Below are 24,333 nucleotides of genomic sequence, written 5' to 3' on the forward strand. Positions count from 1 at the left end.
CATTTTGATAAAAAGTGGAAGTAACGCAAAAACAAGAGGAATGTAGTTACCATTTTACACCCATGTATCGAATAATTAACTGTGCCATCCGTGAAAATATCAGTTTTTTCATTACATAGACGATCATAGACATTTCAAGTTGGTGAAACATAAAAATATAACGATTCCGACATCATGATCTTTCACTAAGGTGACACTTTCATTTTTTTTTATATCTAGTATATTGTAGATATAAGATCAGAAACTTTTTTGTATAAAAATATGAAATAAATAATTTATCTAACCTATATTCAAATATTAATAATTTACTACCAGGTAAATTTCCGGAAAGTAATAAATACAATTTCTTGAAAGGTATACTTTAAGTTTCCGGAAACGTAGTATTGGAACTTTGAAAAATTAGCGGATATGCAATACGCCCACTGGATCATATGTTTATGTTAATTCGATGCCTACCAATCCAATTGCCAAATATACAACAACCAACAACATATGATATTATTAGAATTCCGCACCGACAACACTTTTTTTTTGAATGAAATTCACATGTACTCTCATGACCAATAATCTAGAAAGTCAATTATATAACACGTTTGAGAACAACTAAACCTGAAGGAGGTATACGGAACAGCCAAAACCTCATGTTAACTTTACATGAAGTGGTCACAACCTCAGATTTCGTCAAATTTAATAACTTTTAGAACTGGAATTATCATTTAATTTTTTTCATAACCATGTCTTGTACAGATGACACCCCCACAGATGGTATCGTCGGTGACTGTACGTCAGGAGCGGTACTGAACAAGTAATTATAAAACCATAGAAGTGAATCGCATGCATGTTTATGTGTCGGTCTCTTGTCAAGAGCCCTGTGAGTATTTGATATTTCGAAATACTAGTATCTCCTAAGCCCAGTAGTTCCCTGAGGCAAAGTTGACATTAAATGAATTGGGCAATTAGGTTTAGTACCGATTTGTCCTATAACTTAACAAGTTATTTATACATTCTTGGCTTTCAATGTTTTGGTTTTGAGCGTTCGGAATGAGAAACAATTAAAACCAAAGCTAGCAATGCGAATACATCGATATCAAATTCATGACATTTTCATTTTCAATTATTATTTATGTTATTTAGCGAGTTTCTTGCTAATAGCATATATTAAAAAGTTTAGATTAGTTTAATTTATTCGCAACGTTTAAGACCCGGGCAATTTAGAACCATATACTAGACGTACGTCTATTGTTGAAGACCATACAAAACAATGTATGTTGACATCTAGGCATCTTTTAGTTGTTTGTGCTGCGTTGCAGTGTTATTGACGTATCTCCCACATCTGTTTTTGTTCATTTGATTTCTGAACTTTTCGGCTTTCAAGTTTGCTTCTTATGTATTATTTTTTATTTTGCAATTTGTAACTATTACTGTTCGTGCATCCTCTCTTAACGTGCTTTGTTACTTGAAATCTTATACAAGCATCATCGCCTCTAAATCTACATAACTCCAATTTAACAAAAAGTTATATTCCTGCATTATGTAATCGAGATCTTGTATCTAAAGTGCTTTACGATAAAATTAACAATTGCTATCCATTTATTAATTCCCATTTTGAGTTCTGTATAGGGTTTACAATTAGTTTTTTTATTGAATATATACAATTTTATATGATAAACTTTCCTTTGGCTGATGTGAGACTCTTCAGCATGCAAATAATGTTTCTGTTAATAGTACTTGCAGATTATGGATGAGTTTTTAGAAAGAAAATCAATCGTGAATTAAAAACATGGAAATTATTAGAAAAAATATGATGTACGGTTTCTATATGAAACAATCAAACAGATAATCAACAAAAGAACACCAACATTTGCACAGAAAATTAAAAAAGCCCATTGGAGCCTGACCAGTTGAAACCGTTAGTACTTGTTACGTGAACATTTGAGAGTAAGTTCAAGAAGGCTTGCATTGGGTCCTAAGATTTTGATGTTTTTTTTTCTAATCAGGCAAAAATACTACAAATTTCACACAGAAATAGTTGTGATATAACTATTAATACAAAATAACTTCTTTTTGGCACATCACATTTAAAATGATGAAGAAATGACCCCTCAAATATACATTGTTTGTGTTGTAACGTCAGTTTGGTCAAATTTTCATCGGCAGCCACCCCTGATTTACGAATTCAATATCATCATTGGCAACTTTTGACTACAGAACATTTTTATCCTAGGTTGCGGCCAAGGGTTTCCTCAAGCTTTTAGGTGCAAAAAATATACAAAATCATCGTTTTTTTCAAAATATATCCAAAATGTGCTGACTTTGATGCCTAGAATGTACCCTTATGAGGAGATGTGTTTAACCTAGTAGTGAACTTTTGAAACAGATACATTTAAGAACCAAGTTATGGCCATTTTGAAATTTTATCATAAAGTTGAAATTCAAGGCCATATTTGGCCTAAAATGAACCTTGTCCTTTGGTTTTAAATTATTTTTAACAACACCAATACTTTATTTTGAAACACTCAAACACATATACAAGAGGCAAAATACATATTTATGGTTGCCACAGAACAGTGTTAACATAATCATATACTTGAGAGTATAATAACAATATTTTAACTAATTTGTTATCCCAGATGCTTGCTAAAACCCAACAACATATTGGCAGTATTTGGCCACAGCCTTTAATATCATTTAATTTTATAGATATTGTATATAAATGTATGTATGTGCCGCAGATCGCTGGCAATTTAAATGTCTCTTGTATATCTGAAAATATGAGGTTACCGGCATATCGCTGATTATGGCAACCTTACTATCAAATATATATATAAATGACTACCACAGATTGTGGTAACTGAATATAAGATTAAAACAATTTGGATCACCGTGGTAACACAGGTGATGGATCAAAACCCTTACATTGTTCATCTGTAGTGAATGATACTATTTATAAAACGAAATGTTGTTTGATGCAGCGAATTATGCAAATCAGAGTACATTTGTAAATCATTCTTTGAGGACAATTCTTTTTACATCAATCAGAATTCTCCATCTGTTCAATTCGCAAATTACTTGAAGGCGTCCAGAAATGTCAACTCAAACATTACCTGAAAAGATAACATAAACCAAAGAAATTTCTAATTCTAATTATATTTAAAAGACAAAAAAAATGCTGATTTTTATTTTTTCATTGCATTCTCAGTATCAGTAACAAATTTGTTTACTGATATTCTCAAGTATTGACGTTTTTTTCCTGTATTAAATTCATATTTCAAAGATTCGATAACCTTCAATTTATCAAACTCCTTTAAATTTCAGTTTGGTTTAAAGAGTCTTATGGCATGACAATTAAATATACTACATATTTGCAGAACTGTATCCGTCATGTTAATATGCTCAAGTGTTTCTTCTGAGAGATCTCCTTCATTTTTAGTGTATTGTTACTTCTTAAGTATCTGTTTTCTTATTCGATGTAAAACACTGAGTGTTCACATTTGCAAACTAAACAACACAAACATTTTTTGTTTATTTAAATGGCATGTGCACCTACTAGCACTCTGCAGAATCAACCCCTGCACAAGTCATTACAAAAATTGGTTAATCAGGATAACACAAATCTGTGTCCACACTTGTTATATTAACTAAATAATCAATTTACCGGGAGGGAGGGCGGGTTTTATATTTTAGCTGAATTGTCTTCTGCCTTCCTCCTTGGATCCAAATTCAAAAAGGCTCGTGACGTCAGATTTTAAGGTTCAGTAACCACCAATGAGATTCGGTGTACTTAAACTCACTAATAACCAAACAAAACATATATTGTACAGCGCACCGTGATAACTGAATTTACGCACAGGACTTACATTCTATTATCCCAGATGCTTGTTAAAACCCAACAACATATTGGCAGTATTTGGCCACACCCTTTAATATTATTTAATTTATACATATTGTATATAAATGTATGTATGTGCCGCAGATCGCTGGCAATTTAACTGTCACTTGTATATCTGAAAATATGAGGTTACCGGCATATCGCTGATTATGGCAACCATTCAATCAAATATATATATAAATGACTACCACAGATTGTGGTAACTGAATATAAGATTAAAACGATTTGGATCACCGTGGGAACACAGATGATGGATCAAAACCCTTACATTGTTCATCTGTAGTGAATGATACTATTTATAAAACGAAATGTTTTTGATGCAGCGAATAATGCCAAATTGACATTGAAACCAGACTTGATTACACTGTCAACTGCCATTAAATGGGGGTTCGCTGCCAAGCTGTGTGCCAAATACTTTAGCCAATAATCAAAACATGTCAAACTTAAATTATAAAGTGGCGACATTAACTGAAAAGTTAAAAATCATTTTTATGTAACTTAATCTATACAAGCTAGATAATTAATCATACATATATTATTATACCAATCTTCTGTAGTTGAAAATATATACTTACCAATTGACTTTGCATGAGCAACCGAACCACCTTTGGTCGATATAAGAAAATTCCAAGAGAACATAGAAAGTGCAAAGTTTGCAAAGTTTTAGATGCTGAGGAACACTTTTTCCTTCATTGCCAAATCAGCAGAAATATTAAAAATCCCATTATAAATACAATTAAAACCCATTATCATAATTTAAACCAGCTTTACTCAAAATGTAAACTATTTTAGATCCCAATAAAAATATTTAGTCTAGTGAGTAGTGTTGTGGCTATATTATACAAGCAATCAAGGGAAAATAATGTCCACATTGGTCAATTATCTATATACTTATAAATACAAATGTATATTATAAATATTAATTCGACTCGTTTAGAACTTTTTCATGTATTAAATGTTTCTTCAAGTTCCTTCATTGCCAAATCAGCAGTAATATTAAAAATCCCATTATAAATACAATTAAAACCCATTATCATAATTTAAACCAGCTTTACTCAAAATGTAAACTATTTTAGATCCCAATAAAAATATTTAGTCTAGTGAGTAGTGTTGTGGCTATATTATACAAGCATTCAAGGGAAAATAATGTCCACATTGGTCAATTATCTATATACTTATAAATACAAATGTATATTATAAATATTAATTCGACTCGTTTAGAACTTTTTCATGTATTAAATGTTTCTTGTGTACATGTCTATTAGGTTTTCACCCGTCAGGATTTAACTTTTTGCAATATTTTATGTATTAAGATTTTTTATTTTTAATATATTATATATATATATATTATTTCTTGCAAATAACAGATGTACCCCATCTGGAAACATTAAAAGTTATGTAATGTGCATGCTAACATTAGTTATCTTTAAAAAAGACTGAATAAGGCTACATTACCTAATGAATGATCTCGACTGGTTCCAGAGTTAAAATGTAAAAGAATACGTAGTATCATCTGTACTTGTAGTGGTGTATACCCCTGCAGTTGTATTTAACATTCAGTTGAAGAAGTCTGATGTGGTAAATAGCAATACTATGTACCCCCAATTTGTAACAGATGGAGTTGATGTTTAACTGTGGTACAGGTACCAATATAGTCGTTAGACTTTTGTTGATTTTCTTGCAGAAGCTGCAACTGACAGTTATTGGTGTAGTTTGCTTTTTCTTGCCGACTGTCTGCACTAAGCAGACATAATTGCGTCACCTGCACTGTTTTATTATTGACTTTCTCAACTTTTTATAAAGGTGAATTTTCTTTTGTGCTCGTTCATTAGATTGCTCACTACTTCATAACTACAAAAAAATAAGTTCTTAAGATATAAATTTTGTTAGCTTACCGTAATGCAAATATACATTTACATACAATGATATCATGAAACAAATTATCAATGTAAAATTTGATAATAATCAATAATGACAAATCATCCGTAAATAAGAATTAGATAAAACAAAAATCATCTCTTTATGATGTTTGTCATCCTCACAACTAAATGTTGCATCCACGGGCTTGTTTCTCATTTATTATATTTTTTTAAAGCACATTTAGTTGGCCTATTGAAATCTATATAAGCCCAGTAGTAACTTTTCAATCCTGGGTTGAACATCTTGATGATCGGGTTGTGGTCTCTTTGACACATTCCCCATTTCCATTCTCAATTTTAGTTCATTGCAATAGATACAACACAAACACCAAAACTAAACATCTATTGTATTAAACTAAAATAAATATAAGTTAATTTAATTATTTATTTAGGCTGTGACCGGTTGTTTATTCAAAACAATGTTTTGTGCAATGAATTGAATGCATACACATACAAACTCTGTATTATATCCTTAGTCAATAACACCCATATTTGAATAACTACTAATGAATGCTTAAACAAAACAAAGGAAACATTAATCTGCTAACAAAAGCAAAATATTTTATGGATGCCATAAATGATAAAAACTGTAAAATTCGTTAACGTATGGAGTCTTGCAACCTAATGTGATATTGTAAACTGCTAAACTCATTATTTAGCACAGAAGGTGAGAACCTAATCCAAAATCCTCACACAAGTTGGAGAAATTTAAAACTAAGTAAAATCTAAAATGAACAATGATGTTAAATTTCCACTCAAACTATCACCAATGATGCAGTCGTACAAGGGACTAGATTATGGAAATCTTGCTGCTATTTACTTCTTTCGTTCTTACTTATTCGGATAATGCAATAAGTTAATAGGAACAATTGAATCTGGTTATATATCTGTATTTAAGATCAATTGTTTTACCGATAGACCAAACCCCTTTTATGTGATTTCCGTTCACCATCAACCCGACACGGGATATATACACCAATAACATCGTAGCTAAAGCAAATAAATCATTAGGCTTCCTGGGAAGAAATATCAATAAATTCCCAGAAAAAAAGGAAAATAAAGCATACCAAGTTTGAAGTTATTGCAAGATCAAATGTAGTAAATGCCAGAAGTGTTTAGGATCCAAAAAACCATACCAGGAAAATCTCATAATAAAGATAGAAATAGTGAAAAGTTGCTACGCATTAATACAGAACAGAACCTGTATCAATCACTACCATACTTTAGGAAATAAAAATAGTCATTAGAAACCAGACGTAAAAATAAAAAATCTTTGCCTGTTTCATAAAGCACTATAAATACTATAACCTCATTAAATAGCCATAAATATGCCAGATAATGTAGATCATTAGAACAAGGCAACCAATGTATCAATTCAAAAATCTAGCATCAACCAACACACACAAATACAGATTGTTTCCTCGTATCGTCAAAGGCTGGGAACAGCTTACCAGCAAAACTATTAAATATCGATGATGCAGAAGCATGGTCGAAATACTTCTGATGACTAAGAAGTGTGGAACTATAGTTCATCGAAAGGATGCCCAATCTATAAATAAAACCCAATACTGGCAATAGTCAAATGAATTAAGTCGGTAAAAAAACTTCGAGAAATGATTGTTTTTCCATGTAGTCGCCATGTGCTTTTGTATTGCAGTCAGCATTCGTTAAAAAGTAATTCATAATTGACGTCCCTTTATGACGAAACACCTCTCTTGAAAACCACCAAATATAACTTCAAAGGTTTAAATAATTCTAAATACTCCCTGACAATATTAAAAATTTTCAAATTTTTTGGTTTTATATTTTAGCTGAATTGTCTTCTGCCTTCCTCCCTGGATCCAAATTCAAAAAGGCTCGTGACGTCAGATTTTAAGGTTCAATAACCACCAATGAGATTCGGTATAGTTAAACTCACTAATTACCATCAAAACATATATGGTACAGCGCACCGTGATAACTGAATTTACGTACAGGACTTAAATTCTATTAATGAAAAGTGATTAGTTCTTCATAACTTTAATATTGCAAAATGAAAACAGCCTTTTCATTATCTCGACACATTTCTGAAATATGCTTATTTCTTTTATTTTAAACAATAACGGACTGCCAATCAAATAGACAGTGAAACTCATTTCCAATTGGCAATGAGCAGCGATGACACTGTCTTTCATCTCTAGGAATTCTATTCCATCTTCCTATTTCTATTGAGATTTTAAGGTAAATCAATAAATTATTTGAAAACTAAGGTTCCAACTTCCTCAGGCAAAGTTGACATGAATTAAAAGAATTCGGCTGTTCTTTTCCGGTCCCTTTTGGTCATAAAGCCTCTCACGTTATACATAACTGGTTTTCAAATGTTTGGTTTCTTAGTGTTCCTGATGGAGATAAATAAAAAAAAAACAAACGCTTCGGACGTACAAAGTAATTTAGTGATTTTTTTTTATAACGTATTTACCTGTTACGATCTGTTAGACTTCCAAGTAAGTGAAAATGCCGACCACAAAACATTCGATAGATGTCTCAAATACTAAAATATCAACAACTAATGCACATGGTTCAGTACATTTCTTGCAAGAAGAAACTTTAATGGCAGGAAACGCCAGTTTTTGAAAACTTTTGAGATGTGTACTTCATATACATTTACTGCTGGCTAAATAATATTGCTGCATAAGAATATTAGTTAAGAAAGCAAAATTGACTTACAGTTTACTTCTAACTTACCATCCTAGTTGATTTCTGATTGCAGATCAATGTTTGAAGCGGAAGTAGCGGTATTAATTTGTAGTATCCTTTATTCCAAGTTTAGAGTTTAGATGCGATCATCCAAATCATGAAATTTTGGAGTATCCAAGAAACGATGGCAACTCTATCGCTTAAAAAATTAAAAACATTTGTATGTTTCCCACGTCTTCATCTGAAGTTCCTGTATGAAGTATGTTTCATACAAATACAGCAACAAGAAGTTAAAAAGAGGACATGTTATCCTACAAACTGTCGATAAAAAGCTAATTCCAAAACATAAACCACCATCCTGATGCCAGCTTAAGCGGATATTTGGATATATTGGTGTTTGTTTTACAACAGAATATGATTTGAAGGACGACGGATGGCATATTTATTGCAGTTGGATCTGTTCGGTGTTTGCTTTAACATCAAATAAAACAAGAAGTTGTACGCGTTGTCGATCTAAGCCACGGGGAGGGGGGGGGGGGGGGGGGGGGGGTCTCTTCCTATATGAAGGTATATACATATGTGCCGCCTGGATGGGTCCATTTTTTTGATACGTCAAATATATCAATGGGGTGCAATTTTACCGAGGAAATAATTCAATAGGAAGTAATTGACCAATTGTGATATATCAAATTAATGGGTCATAATTTTTCAGTTTGTTGTGCAACGACCTTATAGTATATTATATAACTGAAAAGTGTTTTTAATATATAATAAGATTGTATATGGATATATGTACTATTTGAGCTGATAAATATATGATTGGGTTATGAATTCGCTGTGAAATATATGTATAGGTAGGGATTTCACAATTATTCAATATATGAATGGGGGAGTTTTTTTTAAATCCCAGCTGCGCAACTGTACCAAAAATCCCATGTTGAGACTCCCCCCCCCAGAGATCTAAGCATACACCTACTCGTTATTCGAAGTATCGGAAATTATAGTGTCGGTAGTTAGACTAGTGATTTTTTGTAACATTTTTGTTTTTTGCCAGCTTGCAGTGTGTTTTATGTTACCAGAATCCCTTATCAACACCACAGAATGGCATTCTGGAAAACTTCATCTTGCCCCTTTCTCGTGTCTTAATTAATCCTTTACAGTGGTTTATATATCGATAGCCAACACATTTATCCCTGTTCTCCGCAAAAATTGTGACCAAATCATTTATCATTGAACACTTTCTTTCTTTTTTCATTATCCTGGAGAAAATATGTATTCCAAAAAGTCAAATTTTATTCGTCAGTGCTCATCCTCAGTGCTCAAATTGCATGATTTTCCTTCTCATTTTTAAAAAATTTCTGAGGAGGGGGGGGGGATGCTTCCAAACACCCTTACAGGCCTCAGACCACAATTATTCTTCCCATTGGTTACAATGCATTTTTTGGTAAAAGTCTAGTTGAATTAAAAAAATTGCACCGCTTCAAACATGAAATAAATTTACTTGCTAATAGACCATTATTATTTGAATAAAATATGCTTGTCCCAGGACAATCCATCAGTGCTTTTTCTTTTGAGAGCCATATTAACATGCCAAAGGTAGGATCTGAATCTTGAATAAATGACGATGGCTAATTTCTACCCTACTTTCATTTTGGCCGAATCACTACTTTCACTTTCAACAATAAATTTTTTCCACATGTTTTACTTATTTCAATATATATGCAGCTGATAGGACCACTTAAATAGTAAACATTTCAAAGAAAACAGTAGTCAGAATACTTAGGAAGAAATACCCCATATAATAATTGGGAACTATATTCCTAGACCACGAACAAAGGGAATTAATTGTGGTCTGAAGCCTACAGAAACAAATGATGTGTGTAAAAATTTACTGTCATGAGTTGTCATACTACTTCTCATTTGTGTTTGTTGTTATTAGTAGTAACGATTTTTCTATGTGTAATCCTTGATAGCCTGTTTGAATGCATTTCTGCTGTTATAAAAATAAGAAGATGTGGTATAATTGCTAATGAGACAACTCTCCACTAGAGACCAAATGACATAAAAGTAAGCAACTATATGTCACCATACGGCCTTCAACAATGAGCAAAACACATACCGCACAGCAAAAAAAAAAAGACCCCAACATGCCAAATGAAAAACAATTAGAACGAGAAAACTAACGACCTGATTTATGAACAAAACAATAAACGACAAACAAATGTGATATGCAGCAACAAACGACATTAACTGAATTACAGGCTTCTGACTTGGGAAAGGCACATTCAAAATGTAGCTTTTTTGAATTTTAACACTTTAATGTTTAAATTGTACACGTGTTACATGTATGTAGATACAAAGTATTTTTTAATCATTATATAAAAATGACTAATTATATAATATACAGTTCACATTTGTTTAGTTACAGCGCAAACATGTTGCCCATATATTACATATAAATTATAGACAAAACTTATTAAAACAAATTACTGGCACTGAATAATTTATAAATGTTAAATTTCAAGAAATGTCTGTCCATAATGTGTACATTATCAAAACTGTTTACAAAATGTGCTAAGTAGGTAATCCTGACACTCCTGGACATCTTTTTTTTTTTCCTTTTCTTCGTGATTAATAAACGAAATTATTTGGTATAAAAAGAGAATTACAATGAAAACAACACTTATTAGATTTCGCCATTATGTTCAGTTATATTACAATATTCAAAACGTTTGACTTTACAACAAATTACACCGCTGTTCATCCATTATAGATTGAAAGTTCGTCATATCCAACACTTGTTTCTTCGAATGGCAATGGTAGAAATCTGCAGACACCTACATCTTTTTTTTAGTCATACCTGTTAAATATACTATATATGTACATTTGAGGAAAATACAAAATGTATTTGTATGAACTTTACAAACAGGAAGAACGGATTACACCTTTTTGATAAAGGCAATACTATGAAACATTCTTTCAGCGGAACATATATCATAGAATTTACAAAGTAAAGTTCTAGTAAACGAATGAATAACGTTGCATTTTGTGTAAACAAGCTGAATTTACACTGACATATACACTTGAAGTGAGTTTTGTAAAATAAAAAGAAATCCTTTTAAAACATTAGATGTTAAAATAACGCACATGACATACGAATCACAGTTACAACATACAAAATATGTTCATATTCATCACAAAGTGCAAGCCTCTGACGCTTGTATCAACCGACAATCTCCATAAAGTACAGCTATATCTGTCAACATCCTGTTTGTTCACGTCTGTTCTTCTGTTAAACAACGACTGCTTAATCTATAATGAAAAAAGATTTCTAGTGTCTTAGATGATTTAACTGTTTGTAAGAGTATAGAAGATGCTATGCATTTGTGAAATTATGTGTTGTTCGGTCACATGAATATTTTTTCGAAATTCGAATTCTTTGATAAATTATCAAAATAATATGTTGCCGTCTACTTCTGATTATTGTTGCCCTTTTTATATATTCTCATTTCATTCGAGATTAAAAAAATCTAATAAAATATTTTGACATAAAATAATGTATAGTATGGATATTAAATCCCTTTGTTAAATCCCGATGCATAAACATCAACTTTTTCAATTGTGCTACTACAGAAATGTCCTATATTGAAATGTCCCTAACTTATACATTATTACTGCACAAAAATATATAAAGTTCAAGCCAGACTGTGCATTTTTTTCCCTCATGGACGATAACTCACCGCAACTTTTAATAAAAAGGATGAATACCAACCAAGTTAGCCTGTAACGTTCATTTCCGAAACAAAACAATAATATTTCCACAAAAATGAAAATCATTCCTCCAAGTTCTTCAACTGTATAAAACACTGTTTGTTTTCCCAATATTTATAGAAAGCTTGTTTGGTGTATATATAACATTATCCTTCTGGAGCCCTCGGGTTTGTTGGCTGAGAATAAAACTTAAACCAACCAACAAGCTCATGTACCTGACTCAATTCAGACACCTCAACATTAATTGTGTTTTGTCATATCTTAATGTTTCTGTCCTTACCATTTTCTACAAAAGGAAATGCCTGTACCAAGTCTCCTAGGAGTATGACAGTTATTTTCCATTTGTTTGATGTTTTTGAGCTTTTTATTTTGCCATTTGATAAAGGACTTTCCGTTTTGAATTTTCCTTGAAGTTCGGTATTTTTGTTATTTTACTTTTTACTGAATTCTATAGACACCTACATGTGTATCTTATATATGTATTTTTATATTTTGTGTCATCTGTGACGCCTTTTCCCTACTGATTATGGAATCAGAAACATTGAAATGATACAGAAAAAAAAATATGCATATACATGTAACTAATATAGCTGCTTGATAAACATTATTTAAAGTTTAAAAGTATTGTCCCGGTTTTGACATTTTAAAACAAAGTGCTACGGAAAGTTCGGGATTTGTTTTTTTTTAATAATGAAACTATTTAATTTCCTTGGATTTATTTTCGTACCTTTACAACTGTATTTATAAGTGTTCGCTCCTTTCTAGAATTACAGTCTTCTCTCCGTTTTGAATCCTTTCTATAATGGTTGCTTTCTCTCCATTTTCAGCATGCGAACCATTTTCTTTGATTGTACCGTTAATCTTCTCTTCAGAGCCGTCTTTTGAATCACCCGTTGTCATTATCTGCATCTGAAATTACACGTATGAGCAAACAGTGACACATACAGAGAATATTCCACTTATACATAATATCCCTTTTTTTCAATTTAAGTATTTGATACAATATTGATACATGACAGTAAATGCTCATGTTTCCTGGAAATTGTGAATCTCCCATAAATTGGCATCAGATTTTATTTGATGGAATAAAGCGATTAAAAACTTCTAATATGAAAAAGGATAAATGAAAACTATTAATAAAACATTTAAAAAACAAGTGAATCTGTGAGCTCTACTGCTCACTAATGATACCCCCGCCCGCTAAAAGTATAAGGTAAACAGGAAATTGTTGAGTGATGAATCTGAAAACGCATCACACGGTATAGCGGACTTATATAAACCCTGAAAACAAATTTTCAGAAATCCTTGTATTGTAGTTCCTGAGAAAAATGTGACGAAAAATATTCATGGAACGGATGGACGGACTGACGGATGGACTGACGGACTGACGGATGGATGGACTTGCGGATGGACAGACAGAGGTAAAACAGTATACTCCAACTTTTTTAAAGCGGGGGTATAATAACCCTGCTTTTTTTAGTTTTAAAATGGATTTTTTATTTAAAAAATCTTCCATATAAGTGTAAACAGTTGGACCATGACATTGTTGAAGATGTGAAAAAGTACATAACATCTGTTACACAATTAGTATTCCCTTACCTCTAAGTCTGTTGCTGAGTATGTATTTGCTAGAGAGGCTATTTTGAGGTATAAAGGTGACAATAATCTTCTATCGACTGGCTTTTTCTTGGTACCACCTAAATGGTAAAAATAGTATTAAATCATGTATGCACCTTTACTATGTAATACAAATTTAAAAACAAAATAAGAACTAAATAGACAATATAAGAAAAATACATCAACCATTTAATAAAAAAAAACTAATTTGAAAATGAGTTGTTTTTTCATATCATTAAAGTTTAAACTCATCAAAGATACGCTGCTTATGATTAAGTATGTCAGACGTGATTTATGTAACGTAGATTAAGTATGTCAGACGTGATTTATGTAACGTTGATTAAGTATGTCAGACGTGATTTATGTAACGTTGATTAAGTATGTCAGACGTGATTTATGTAACGTAGATTAAGTATGTCAGACGTGATTTATGTAACGTAGATTAAGTATGTCAGACGTGATTTATGTAACGTAGATTAAGTATGTCAGACGTGATTTATATAACGTAGATTAAGTATGTCAGACGTGATTTATGTAACGTAGATTAAGTATGTCAGACGTGATTTATGTAACGTAGATTAAGTATGTCAGACGTGATTTATGTAACGTAGATTAAGTATGTCAGACGTGATTTATGTAACGTAGATTAAGTATGTCAGACGTGATTTATGTAACGTAGATTAAGTATGTCAGACGTGATTTATGTAACGTAGATTAAGTATGTCAGACGTGATTTATGTAACGTAGATTAAGTATGTCAGACGTGATTTATGTAACGTAGATTAAGTATGTCAGACGTGATTTATGTAACGTAGATTAAGTATGTCAGACGTGATTTATGTAACGTAGATTAAGTATGTCAGACGTGTATTATGTAACGTAGATTAAGTATGTCAGACGTGATTTATGTAACGTAGATTAAGTATATCAGACGTGATTTATGTAACGTAGATTAAGTATGTCAGACGTGTATTATGTAACGTAGATTAAGTATGTCAGACGTGTATTATGTAACGTAGATTAAGTATGTCAGACGTGATTTATGTAACGTAGATTAAGTATGTCAGACGTGTATTATATAACGTTGATTAAGTTTGTCAGACGTGATTTATGTAACGTAGATTAAGTATGTCAGACGTGTATTATGTAACGTTGATTAAGTATGTCAGACGTGATTTATGTAACGTAGATTAAGTATGTCAGACGTGTATTATGTAACGTAGATTAAGTATGTCAGACGTGATTTATGTAACGTAGATTAAGTATGTCAGACGTGTATTATATAACGTTGATTAAGTTTGTCAGACGTGATTTATGTAACGTAGATTAAGTATGTCAGACGTGTATTATATAACGTTGATTAAGTTTGTAAGACGTGTTTTATAGAACGTTGATTAAGTTTGTCTTAAGTGTATTATATAACGCAGATTAAGTATGTCAGACGTGTATTGTACAACGTTGATTAAGTATGTCAGACGTGTATTATATAACGTTGCTTAAGTATGTCAGACGTGTATTATATAACGTTGATAAAGTATGTCAGATGTGTATTATATAACGTTGATTAAGTATGTCAGATGTGTATTATATAACGTTAAATTAGGTATGTCAGACGTGTATTATATAACGTTGATTAAGTTTGTCAGACGTGATTTATATAACGTTGATTAAGTATGTCAGACGTGTATTATATAACAGTGATTAAGTATGTCAGACGTGTATTATATAACGTTGATTAACTTTGTCAGACGTGTATTATATAACGTTGATTAAGTATGTCAGACGTGTATTATATCACGTTGATTAAGTTTGTCAGACGTGTTTTATAGAACGTTGATTAAGTTTGTCAGACGTATATTATATAACGTAGATTTAGTATGTCAGACGTGTATTATATAACGTTGATTAAGTATGTCAGACGTGTATCATATAACGTTGATTAAGTATGTCAGACGTGTATTATATAACGTTGATTAAGTTTGTCAGACGCGTATTATATAACGTTGATAAAGTTTGTCAGACGTGTATTATATAACGTTGATTAATTATGTCAGACGTGTATTATATAACGTTGATTAAGTTTGTCAGACGTGTATTATATAACGTTGATTAAGTTTGTCAGACGTGTATTATATAACGTTGATTAAGTTTGTCAGACGCGTATTATATAACGTTGATAAAGTTTGTCAGACGTGTATTATATAACGTTGATTAATTATGTCAGACGTGTATTATAAAACGTTGATTAAGTTTGTCAGACGTGTACTATATAACGTTGATTAAGTTTGTCAGACGTGTATTATATAACGTTGACTAAGTATGTCAGACGTGTATTATATCACGTTGATTAAGTTTGTCAGACGTGTAGATTAAGTATGTCAGACATGTATTATATAACGTTGATTAAGTTTGTCAGACGTGTATTATATAACGTTGATAAAGTTTGTCAGACTTGTATTATATAACGTTGATTAATTATGTCAGACGTGTATTATATAACGTTGATTAAGTTTGTCAGACGTGTATTATATAACGTTGATTAAGTTTGTCAGACGCGTATTATATAACGTTGATAAAGTTTGTCAGACGTGTATTATATAACGTTGATTAATTATGTCAGACGTGTATTATATAACGTTGATTAAGTTTGTCAGACGTGTATTATATAACGTTGATTAAGTTTGTCAGACGTGTATTATATAACGTTGACTAAGTATGTCAGACGTGTATTATATCACGTTGATTAAGTTTGTCAGACGTGTAGATTAAGTATGTCAGACATGTATTATATAACGTTGATTAAGTTTGTCAGCCGAGTTTTATAGAACGTTGATTAAGTTTGTCAGACGTATATTATATAACGTAGATTAAGTATGTCAGACGTGTATTATATAACGTTGATTAAGTATGTCAGACGTGTATTATATAACGTTGATTAAGTTTGTCAGACGTGTATTATATAACGTTGATTAAGTTTGTCAGACGTGAAGATTTAGTTTGTCAGACGTGTATTATATAACGTTGATTAAGTATGTCAGACGTGTATTATATAACGTTGATTAAGTTTGTCAGACGTGAAGATTTAGTTTGTCAGACGTGTATTATATAACGTTGATTAAGTATGTCAGACGTGTATTATATAACGTTGATTAAGTTTGTCAGACGTGTATTATATAACGTTGATTAAGTTTGTCAGACGTGTATTATATAACGTTGATTAAGTATGTCAGACGTGTATTATATTACGTTGATTAAGTATGTCATCAGACGTGTATTATATAACGTTGATTAAGTATCTCAGACGTGTATTATATAATGCTGATTAAGTTTGTCAGACATGTATTATATAACGTTGACTAAGTTTGTCAGACGTGAAGATTTAGTTTATCAGACGTGTATTATATAACATTGATTAAGTTTGTCAGACGTGTATTACATAACGTTGATTAAGGTAGATCATAAGTATATACTTTTTGAGATAGAATTTTCTTATACTTTGCCAAAAAGAAGATTGTACTATGCTTTTTTCAAAAATATAATAAAAAGTATGGGTCACCGTGCTATTTTCCAAGCTATGAGTCATTGAAAATTGCCTAAATTTGGTTAGATTGTTCATGAAAAAACACATTTGTGTGCATAAAAAAAATTCTATGAGATAGAATTTTGAAATAAATTGTAAGAAGATAGGTTTTATAATATGTTTTAAAAAAAATAAAAAGAAAAAATGGTGTCACCGAACTTGTTTTCTTGCTACAGTCCAGTATATATTTTTACTAAAAGAGTTATCTCCCATTAAATGGCTTATTTGAAAAAAAATGATTCTAAAAACACAAAACTTGATATTTGTTGAAATATTTTGAATAATACAATAAATCACCAAGTTTTCTTTATATAAATAAACAATCTAACCATTAAATTGCAAATCTGTCTCCAAATTTGCAGATTTGGGCAAATAACTAGACCAATTTTGTACTGAGATTGTACAATCCAAGATGGCGGTATACCATGAATCTACCTTAAGTATGTCAGACGTGTATTATATAACGTTGATTAAGTATCTCAGACGTGTATTATATAATGTTGATTAAGTTTGTCAGACATGTATTATATAACGTTTATTAAGTTTTTCAGACGTGTATTATACAACGTTGATTAAGTATGTCAGACGTGTTTTATATAACATAGATTAAGTTTGTCAGACTTGTATTATATAGCGTAGATTAAGTATGTCAGACGTGTATTATATAACGTTGATTATAACGTAGATTAAGTTTGTCAGACGTTTGTCAGACGTATAGACTAAGTTTGTCAGACGTGTATTATATAACGTTGATTAAGTTTGTCAGACGTGTATTATGTAACGTAGATTAAGTTTGTCAGACGTTTGTCAGACGTGTAGATTAAGTTTGTCAGACGTGTATTATATAACGTTGATTAACTTTGTCAGACGTGTATTATGTAACGTTGATTAAGTTTGTCAGACGTGTATTATAAAACGTTGATTAAGTTTGTCAGACATGTATTATATAACGTTGATTAAGTTTGTCAGACGTGTATTATGTAACGTAGATTAAGTTTGTCAGACGTGTATTATGTAACGTAGATTAAGTTTGTTAGACGTTTGTCAGACGTGTAGATTAAGTATGTCAGACGTGTAGATTAAGTTTGTCAGACGTGTATTATATAACGTTGATTACGTAGGTCAGACGTGTATTATATAACGTTGATTATATAGGTCAGACGTGTATTATATAACGTTGATTACGTAGGTCAGACGTGTATTATATAACGTTGATTACGTATGTATTATATAACGTATAATTATACGTATTATACTGTAGATTAAAAGATGACATGGGTTTACAGAACTTTTATTGTTTCATTTTCTTCCTATTTTTGTGTACAAGTTTTTGTTTTTATTCGCACAGTATTGTTAAATTTGAATAAATATTTCAAGAACACCATTAGTTTTAGGTAAAATAAATTGAGAATTTATCATACATTTTCGAGCTTGTAAAATAATCACCACTTGAATATGTTCCATGCTGATTTATCGCTTAAGTTCTATTAGTGGTTTGAGAAAAAAATAACTGTAAATTATCAAACAAAGCCTTTAAATTGCAACATTGACTTAAACTTTGGAAAAACATATTAATATTATCCAGAAAAAGTAAAGAGAAAATGATTGGATAAGAGTAGACAGAGCTTATTATTTGTCAAATCATAGGTTTAAAAGAAAAAAGAAGAAAACTCTATCTTTTAGTTGAAGTACATAATGTTGAATAAGATAATTTTAATATGAGCATGCGCAAATGTAGATTGATATTGCAATACATAGATGCATAAAGACAGACAAGAAAGAAAGCAATTTTATATTTAAGACGAAAAGAAGAAATATGGATAAAACTCGAGTTTTATCGCCAATGCTCAACTTTTTTTCAAGCATTCTGCATTTAGTTTTTTTCAATATGCACCTTGTATTGCTACATTGCAACTTTTAAATTGTTGTACAGTTACATTTGTATACCTCGCGACTGAACAGTTTAGAGATTATGTTTGTTTTATTTCTAACTAATGCTTTGGCATACAGTTTAATATTTTCTGCATATATAACTGTACAGATGTTCAAGACAAAGGAATGTCACTGATAAGCAATAGACACATGCGTAAAGAAGTATTAAAGAGTCAGATACATTTTAATACCACGAAACTTTGTTTTCCTCCATTCTAAAAATAAGAATGTAGATTACGGAAGTTAGTTTCTGAAAGAACAATCAACAAATACATAAAGACATGGTGACAAATAAATCTAAAAAATATTTAAAAATAAGGAGATGTGGTATGATTGCCAATGAGACAACTATCCACCAAAGTTCAAATGAAGTGGATGTAAGCAATACTAGACAACCGTACGGCCTTCAACAATGAGAAAACCCATACCGTATAGGCGGCTATAAAAGGCCCCTACATGAAAAATAAAAACAAATAAATTGAGAAAACTAACGGCATAATTTATAACAAAACAATGTACGAAAAACAAATATGACAGACATGAACCAACGAGAACCACTGAACTATGCTCCTGACTTGGGACTACTTACCTTAAAAAGGGATATGAATAAAAGGTGAATGTATAGTAAAGAACATTATTTAAAACATTGATTGCACGTGCTCGCGTCAAAAGTATTATCCAAATATTTATCAAACATTAACGGAACTATTCCATGCTCAGTGAGTAAAATTACTCAAATTGTCATCAATATGCCGGCAGATCTGAAAATGTGTAATACGGTTCAATTCAACATTATAAAGTTCCGCAGCGAATATTAACCTGAATAATATGTAACAATTGCGCATCTTGTGTAGCAAATTGGTACCGTTCATATAATAACAGACGAACGAACGAACCAATAGACAAGGTATTATAGGACAAAGTTTTTCCAGCATTCTTTATCACCTTGAAAGTCGATTGAAGGGCGTCAATAATAAAAACAAAAGATTTACATCGTACCGTAAAAAAAGTACATTAAAATGTTAATCGACAGACATGAACTTCTTAATTTACAGAAAATTAAGCCTGCCATGTATTTAATTTTGAGGTATTTCTTTTTTAATAAATCGACCAATGCTACCCCTCTTCTTTTAAATTTCTACCTGTAAGTAATAAGTATGATGTCTGTCATCTTGTATCTATGACGAGTTATCATATGCTATGTTTATTCTTATAAATGATGTGAAAATAATGATAGAAACTTTAGTGTCATAAATTGTGTAATATTACTAATACTGTTTTGGGGCATTTTCAAAATGCGGTTTTAAACATCGTTCATATATTTATTGAAGTCTTAAACAAATATTTTTGTGGGAAAGGGGGTCGGAACCTTTTGTAACAATGTACAAAGTATCGTTAAATTTACACCAACACCGATCGTGTGAACGGTTCCGAATATGCCATGGAGATAAAAATAAATGTGCTACTTGTGATTGGTTTGTTTCATCACTAATACATTTTCTTCTGTGGATAGCCTTATAAGTAGGAAAAGCATACGTATATCATAAAAATCTGATATGTAACCACCCCCTTACATGTTTGCTTATTATTAGATTAGAGCGTAACTTAAAACGTTAATTAAATTCAGGTTTCAAATGCAACTACACAAAACTTCTATAAAAATAAAGGTTGATAATCATTATAATTGGCACCATATCATAGGTAGATTACTTACCAGAAAAGCAGCTGACCAAAAGTGCTACAGATACTGCTACTAAAACTGCTAGTGTACTATACCATAAGTATGAAATACTATAAAATGTCTGTAACCCTGTCCTAAATACAGCAAATGCATAAACAAGTTGGGTATTAATATTTTTCACAAGAAAATCTTAATAAATACCTTTTTTTAAATACATTAACAGATAATCTTTTTCTTCTAACTCTAACAAAATAGTTGTACTAATAGTTTCACAAAGGTCAATTCATTATTATAATTAAAAAAAGATAAACACAATATTATAATTTGTATTATTGATTATACAAATAAGATGTGGTATGATTGCCAATGAGGTTCAGATTCAGTCCGCATGCGCGATACAACACTAACAGAGTACATATCTATCATTAAAGAACTTTCCCCTGTGCATATTCAAATTCAACTTACAAATGTACGGAGATGAAATGCATACATTTTGCTTTAGTTTGGAAGTTATAGTCTATCAGTTGAAATTAATGACATTGATTATGCATAAGCCTTGTTTACCTTTCAAGACCAAGAAATTATACAATGCACAAGGCTTGTTTTCCTTAAAAAACCAAGTAATTATATACTAATGCATAAAAATTGTTTTCCGTTAACGACCAACTAATTATTTACAAATGCATAAGGCTTGTTTTCCTTTAAAGACCAAATAATCATACAATGCGTAATTATACACTGCATAAACCTTTGTTTTCCTTTAAAGACCAACTAATTATACAATGCATACGGCTTGTTTCCATTAAAAGACCAACTAATCATATAATGCATAAGGCTTGTTTTCCTTTAAAGACCAACTAATTATACAATGCATAAGGCTTGTTGTCCTTCAAAGATCAGCTTATTATACAATACATAAGGCTTACAAATGCATCAGGATTGTTTTCCTTTAAAGACCAACTAATTATATACTAATGCATAAAGCTTGTTTTCCGTTAACGACCAACTAATTATTTACAAATGCATAAGGCTTGTTTTCCTTTAAAGACCAAATAATCATACAATGCGTAATTATACACTGCATAAACCTTTGTTTTCCTTTAAAGACCAACTAATTATACAATGCATACGGCTTGTTTCCATTAAAAGACCAACTAATCATATAATGCATAAGGCTTGTTTTCCTTTAAAGACAAACTAATTATACAATGCATAAGGCTTGTTGTCCTTCAAAGATCAGCTTATTATACAATACATAAGGCTTACAAATGCATTGGGCTTGTTTACCTTTAAAGGCAATATAATTATACAATGCGTAAGGCGTGTTTTCCTTTAAAGCCCAAGTAATTATACAATATATAAGGCTTGATTTCATTTAAAGGCCATATAATTATACAATGCGTAAGGCGTGTTTTCCTTTAAAGACAAACTAATTATACAATATATAAGGCTTGATTTCCTTTAAAGACCAACTAATTATACAATGCATAAGGCTTGTTTTCCTTTAAAAACCAACTAATTATACAAATGCATAAGACATGTTTTTCTTTCAAGACCAAGTTATTATACAATGCATAAGGCTTGATTTTCTTTAAAAACCAACTAATTATACAATGCATAAGGCTTAATTTCCTTTAAAGACCAACTAATTATACAATGTATAAGGCTTGTTTTCCTTTTAAGACCTACTAATTATACAATACATAAGGTTTGTTTTCCTTTAAAGACCAACTAATTATACAAATGCATAAGGCTTGTTTTCCTTTAAAAACCAACTAATTATACAATGCTTAAGGCTTGTTTTCATTTAAAGGCCATATAATTATACAATGCGTAAGGCATGTTTTCATTTAAAGACCAACTAATTATACAATATATAAGGCTTGATTTCCTTTAAAGACCGACTAATTATACAAATGCATAAGGCTGGTTTTCCTTTGAAAACCAACTAATTATACAAATGCATAAGACTTGTTTTTCTTTCAAGACCAAGTAATTATACAATACATAAGGCTTGATTTTCTTTAAAAACCAACTAATTATTCAAATGCATAAGGCTTGTTTGCTTTTCAAGACAAACTAATTATACAATGCATAAAGCTTGATTTCCTTTAAAGACCAACTAATTATACAATGTATAAGGCTTGTTTTCCTTTTTAGACCAACTAATTATACAATACATAAGGTTTGTTTTCCTTTAAAAACCAACTAATTATACAATGTATAAAGCTTGTTTTCCTTTTTAAACCAATTATTTATGCAAATGCATAAGACTTGTTTTCCTTTAAAGACCAACTAATTATACAATGTATAAGGCTTGTTTACCTTTTTAGACCAACTAATTATACAATACATAAGGTTTGTTTTCCTTTAAAAACCAACTAATTATACAATGTATAAGGCTTGTTTTCCTTTTTAAACCAATTATTTATGCAAATGCATAAGACTTGTTTTCCTTTAAAGACCAACTAATTATACAATGTATAAGGCTTGTTTTCCTTTTTAGACCAACTAATTATACAATACATAAGGTTTGTTTTCCTTTAAAAACCAACTAATTATACAATGTATAAGGCTTGTTTTCCTTTTTAAACCAATTATTTATGCAAATGCATAAGACTTGTTTTCCTTTAAAGACCAACTAATTATACAAATGCATAAGACATGTTTTTCTTTCAAGACCAAGTTATTATACAATGCATAAGGCTTGATTTTCTTTAAAAACCAACTAATTATTCAAATGCATAAGGCTTGTTTGCCTTTCAAGACAAACTAATTATACAATGCATAAGGCTTGATTTCCTTTAAAGACCAACTAATTATACAATGTATAAGGCTTGTTTTTCTTTTTAAGACCTACTAATTATACAATGCTTAAGGCTTGTTTTCATTTAAAGGCCATATAATTATACAATGCTTAAGGCTTGTTTTCATTTAAAGGCCATATAATTATACAATGCGTAAGGCATGTTTTCATTTAAAGACCAACTAATTATGCAATATATAAGGCTTGATTTCCTTTAAAGACCGACTAATTATACAAATGCGTAAGGCTGGTTTTCCTTTAAAAACCAACTAATTATACAAATGCATAAGACTTGTTTTTCTTTCAAGACCAAGTAATTAAACAATGCATAAGGCTTGATTTTCTTTAAAAAATAACTAATTATTCAAATGCATAAGGCTTGTTTGCCTTTCAAGACAAACTAATTATACAATGCATAAGGCTTGATTTCCTTTAAAGACCAACTAATTATACAATGTATAA

At 30.9% G+C, this 24,333-nt stretch overlaps 2 protein-coding genes across 5 annotated transcripts in view; one reads left to right on the plus strand and one right to left on the minus strand.

Moving 5' to 3' along the window:
* The window catches only part of LOC127702715 (DNA-directed RNA polymerase II subunit RPB1-like), a 519,640-nt gene that overhangs the window by 238,831 nt on the left and 256,476 nt on the right, over window positions 1–24,333 (plus strand). The window lies entirely within an intron of this gene.
* The window catches only part of LOC127702714 (sodium-coupled monocarboxylate transporter 1-like), a 69,164-nt gene continuing 55,627 nt past the window's right edge, over window positions 10,797–24,333 (minus strand). For 3 of the 4 annotated variants that reach the window (XM_052207007.1, XM_052207006.1, XM_052207010.1), the window contains exons 11-15: window positions 21,099–21,199; window positions 19,576–19,599; window positions 13,855–13,952; window positions 12,983–13,164; window positions 10,797–11,796 (exon numbers count right to left, since the gene is read on the minus strand). In XM_052207007.1, the coding sequence (XP_052062967.1) occupies window positions 12,997–13,164; window positions 13,855–13,952; window positions 19,576–19,599; window positions 21,099–21,199 (391 nt within the window). In that variant the 3' untranslated portion in view covers window positions 10,797–11,796; window positions 12,983–12,996. The remainder of the gene's footprint in view (window positions 11,797–12,982; window positions 13,165–13,854; window positions 13,953–19,575; window positions 19,600–21,098; window positions 21,200–24,333) is intronic. The other variant, XM_052207009.1, reaches the window with a different exon arrangement.

This window comes from Mytilus californianus, unplaced genomic scaffold, assembly GCF_021869535.1.
Source record: "Mytilus californianus isolate M0D057914Y unplaced genomic scaffold, xbMytCali1.0.p SCAF_5, whole genome shotgun sequence".
NCBI lineage: Eukaryota > Metazoa > Mollusca > Bivalvia > Mytilida > Mytilidae > Mytilus > Mytilus californianus.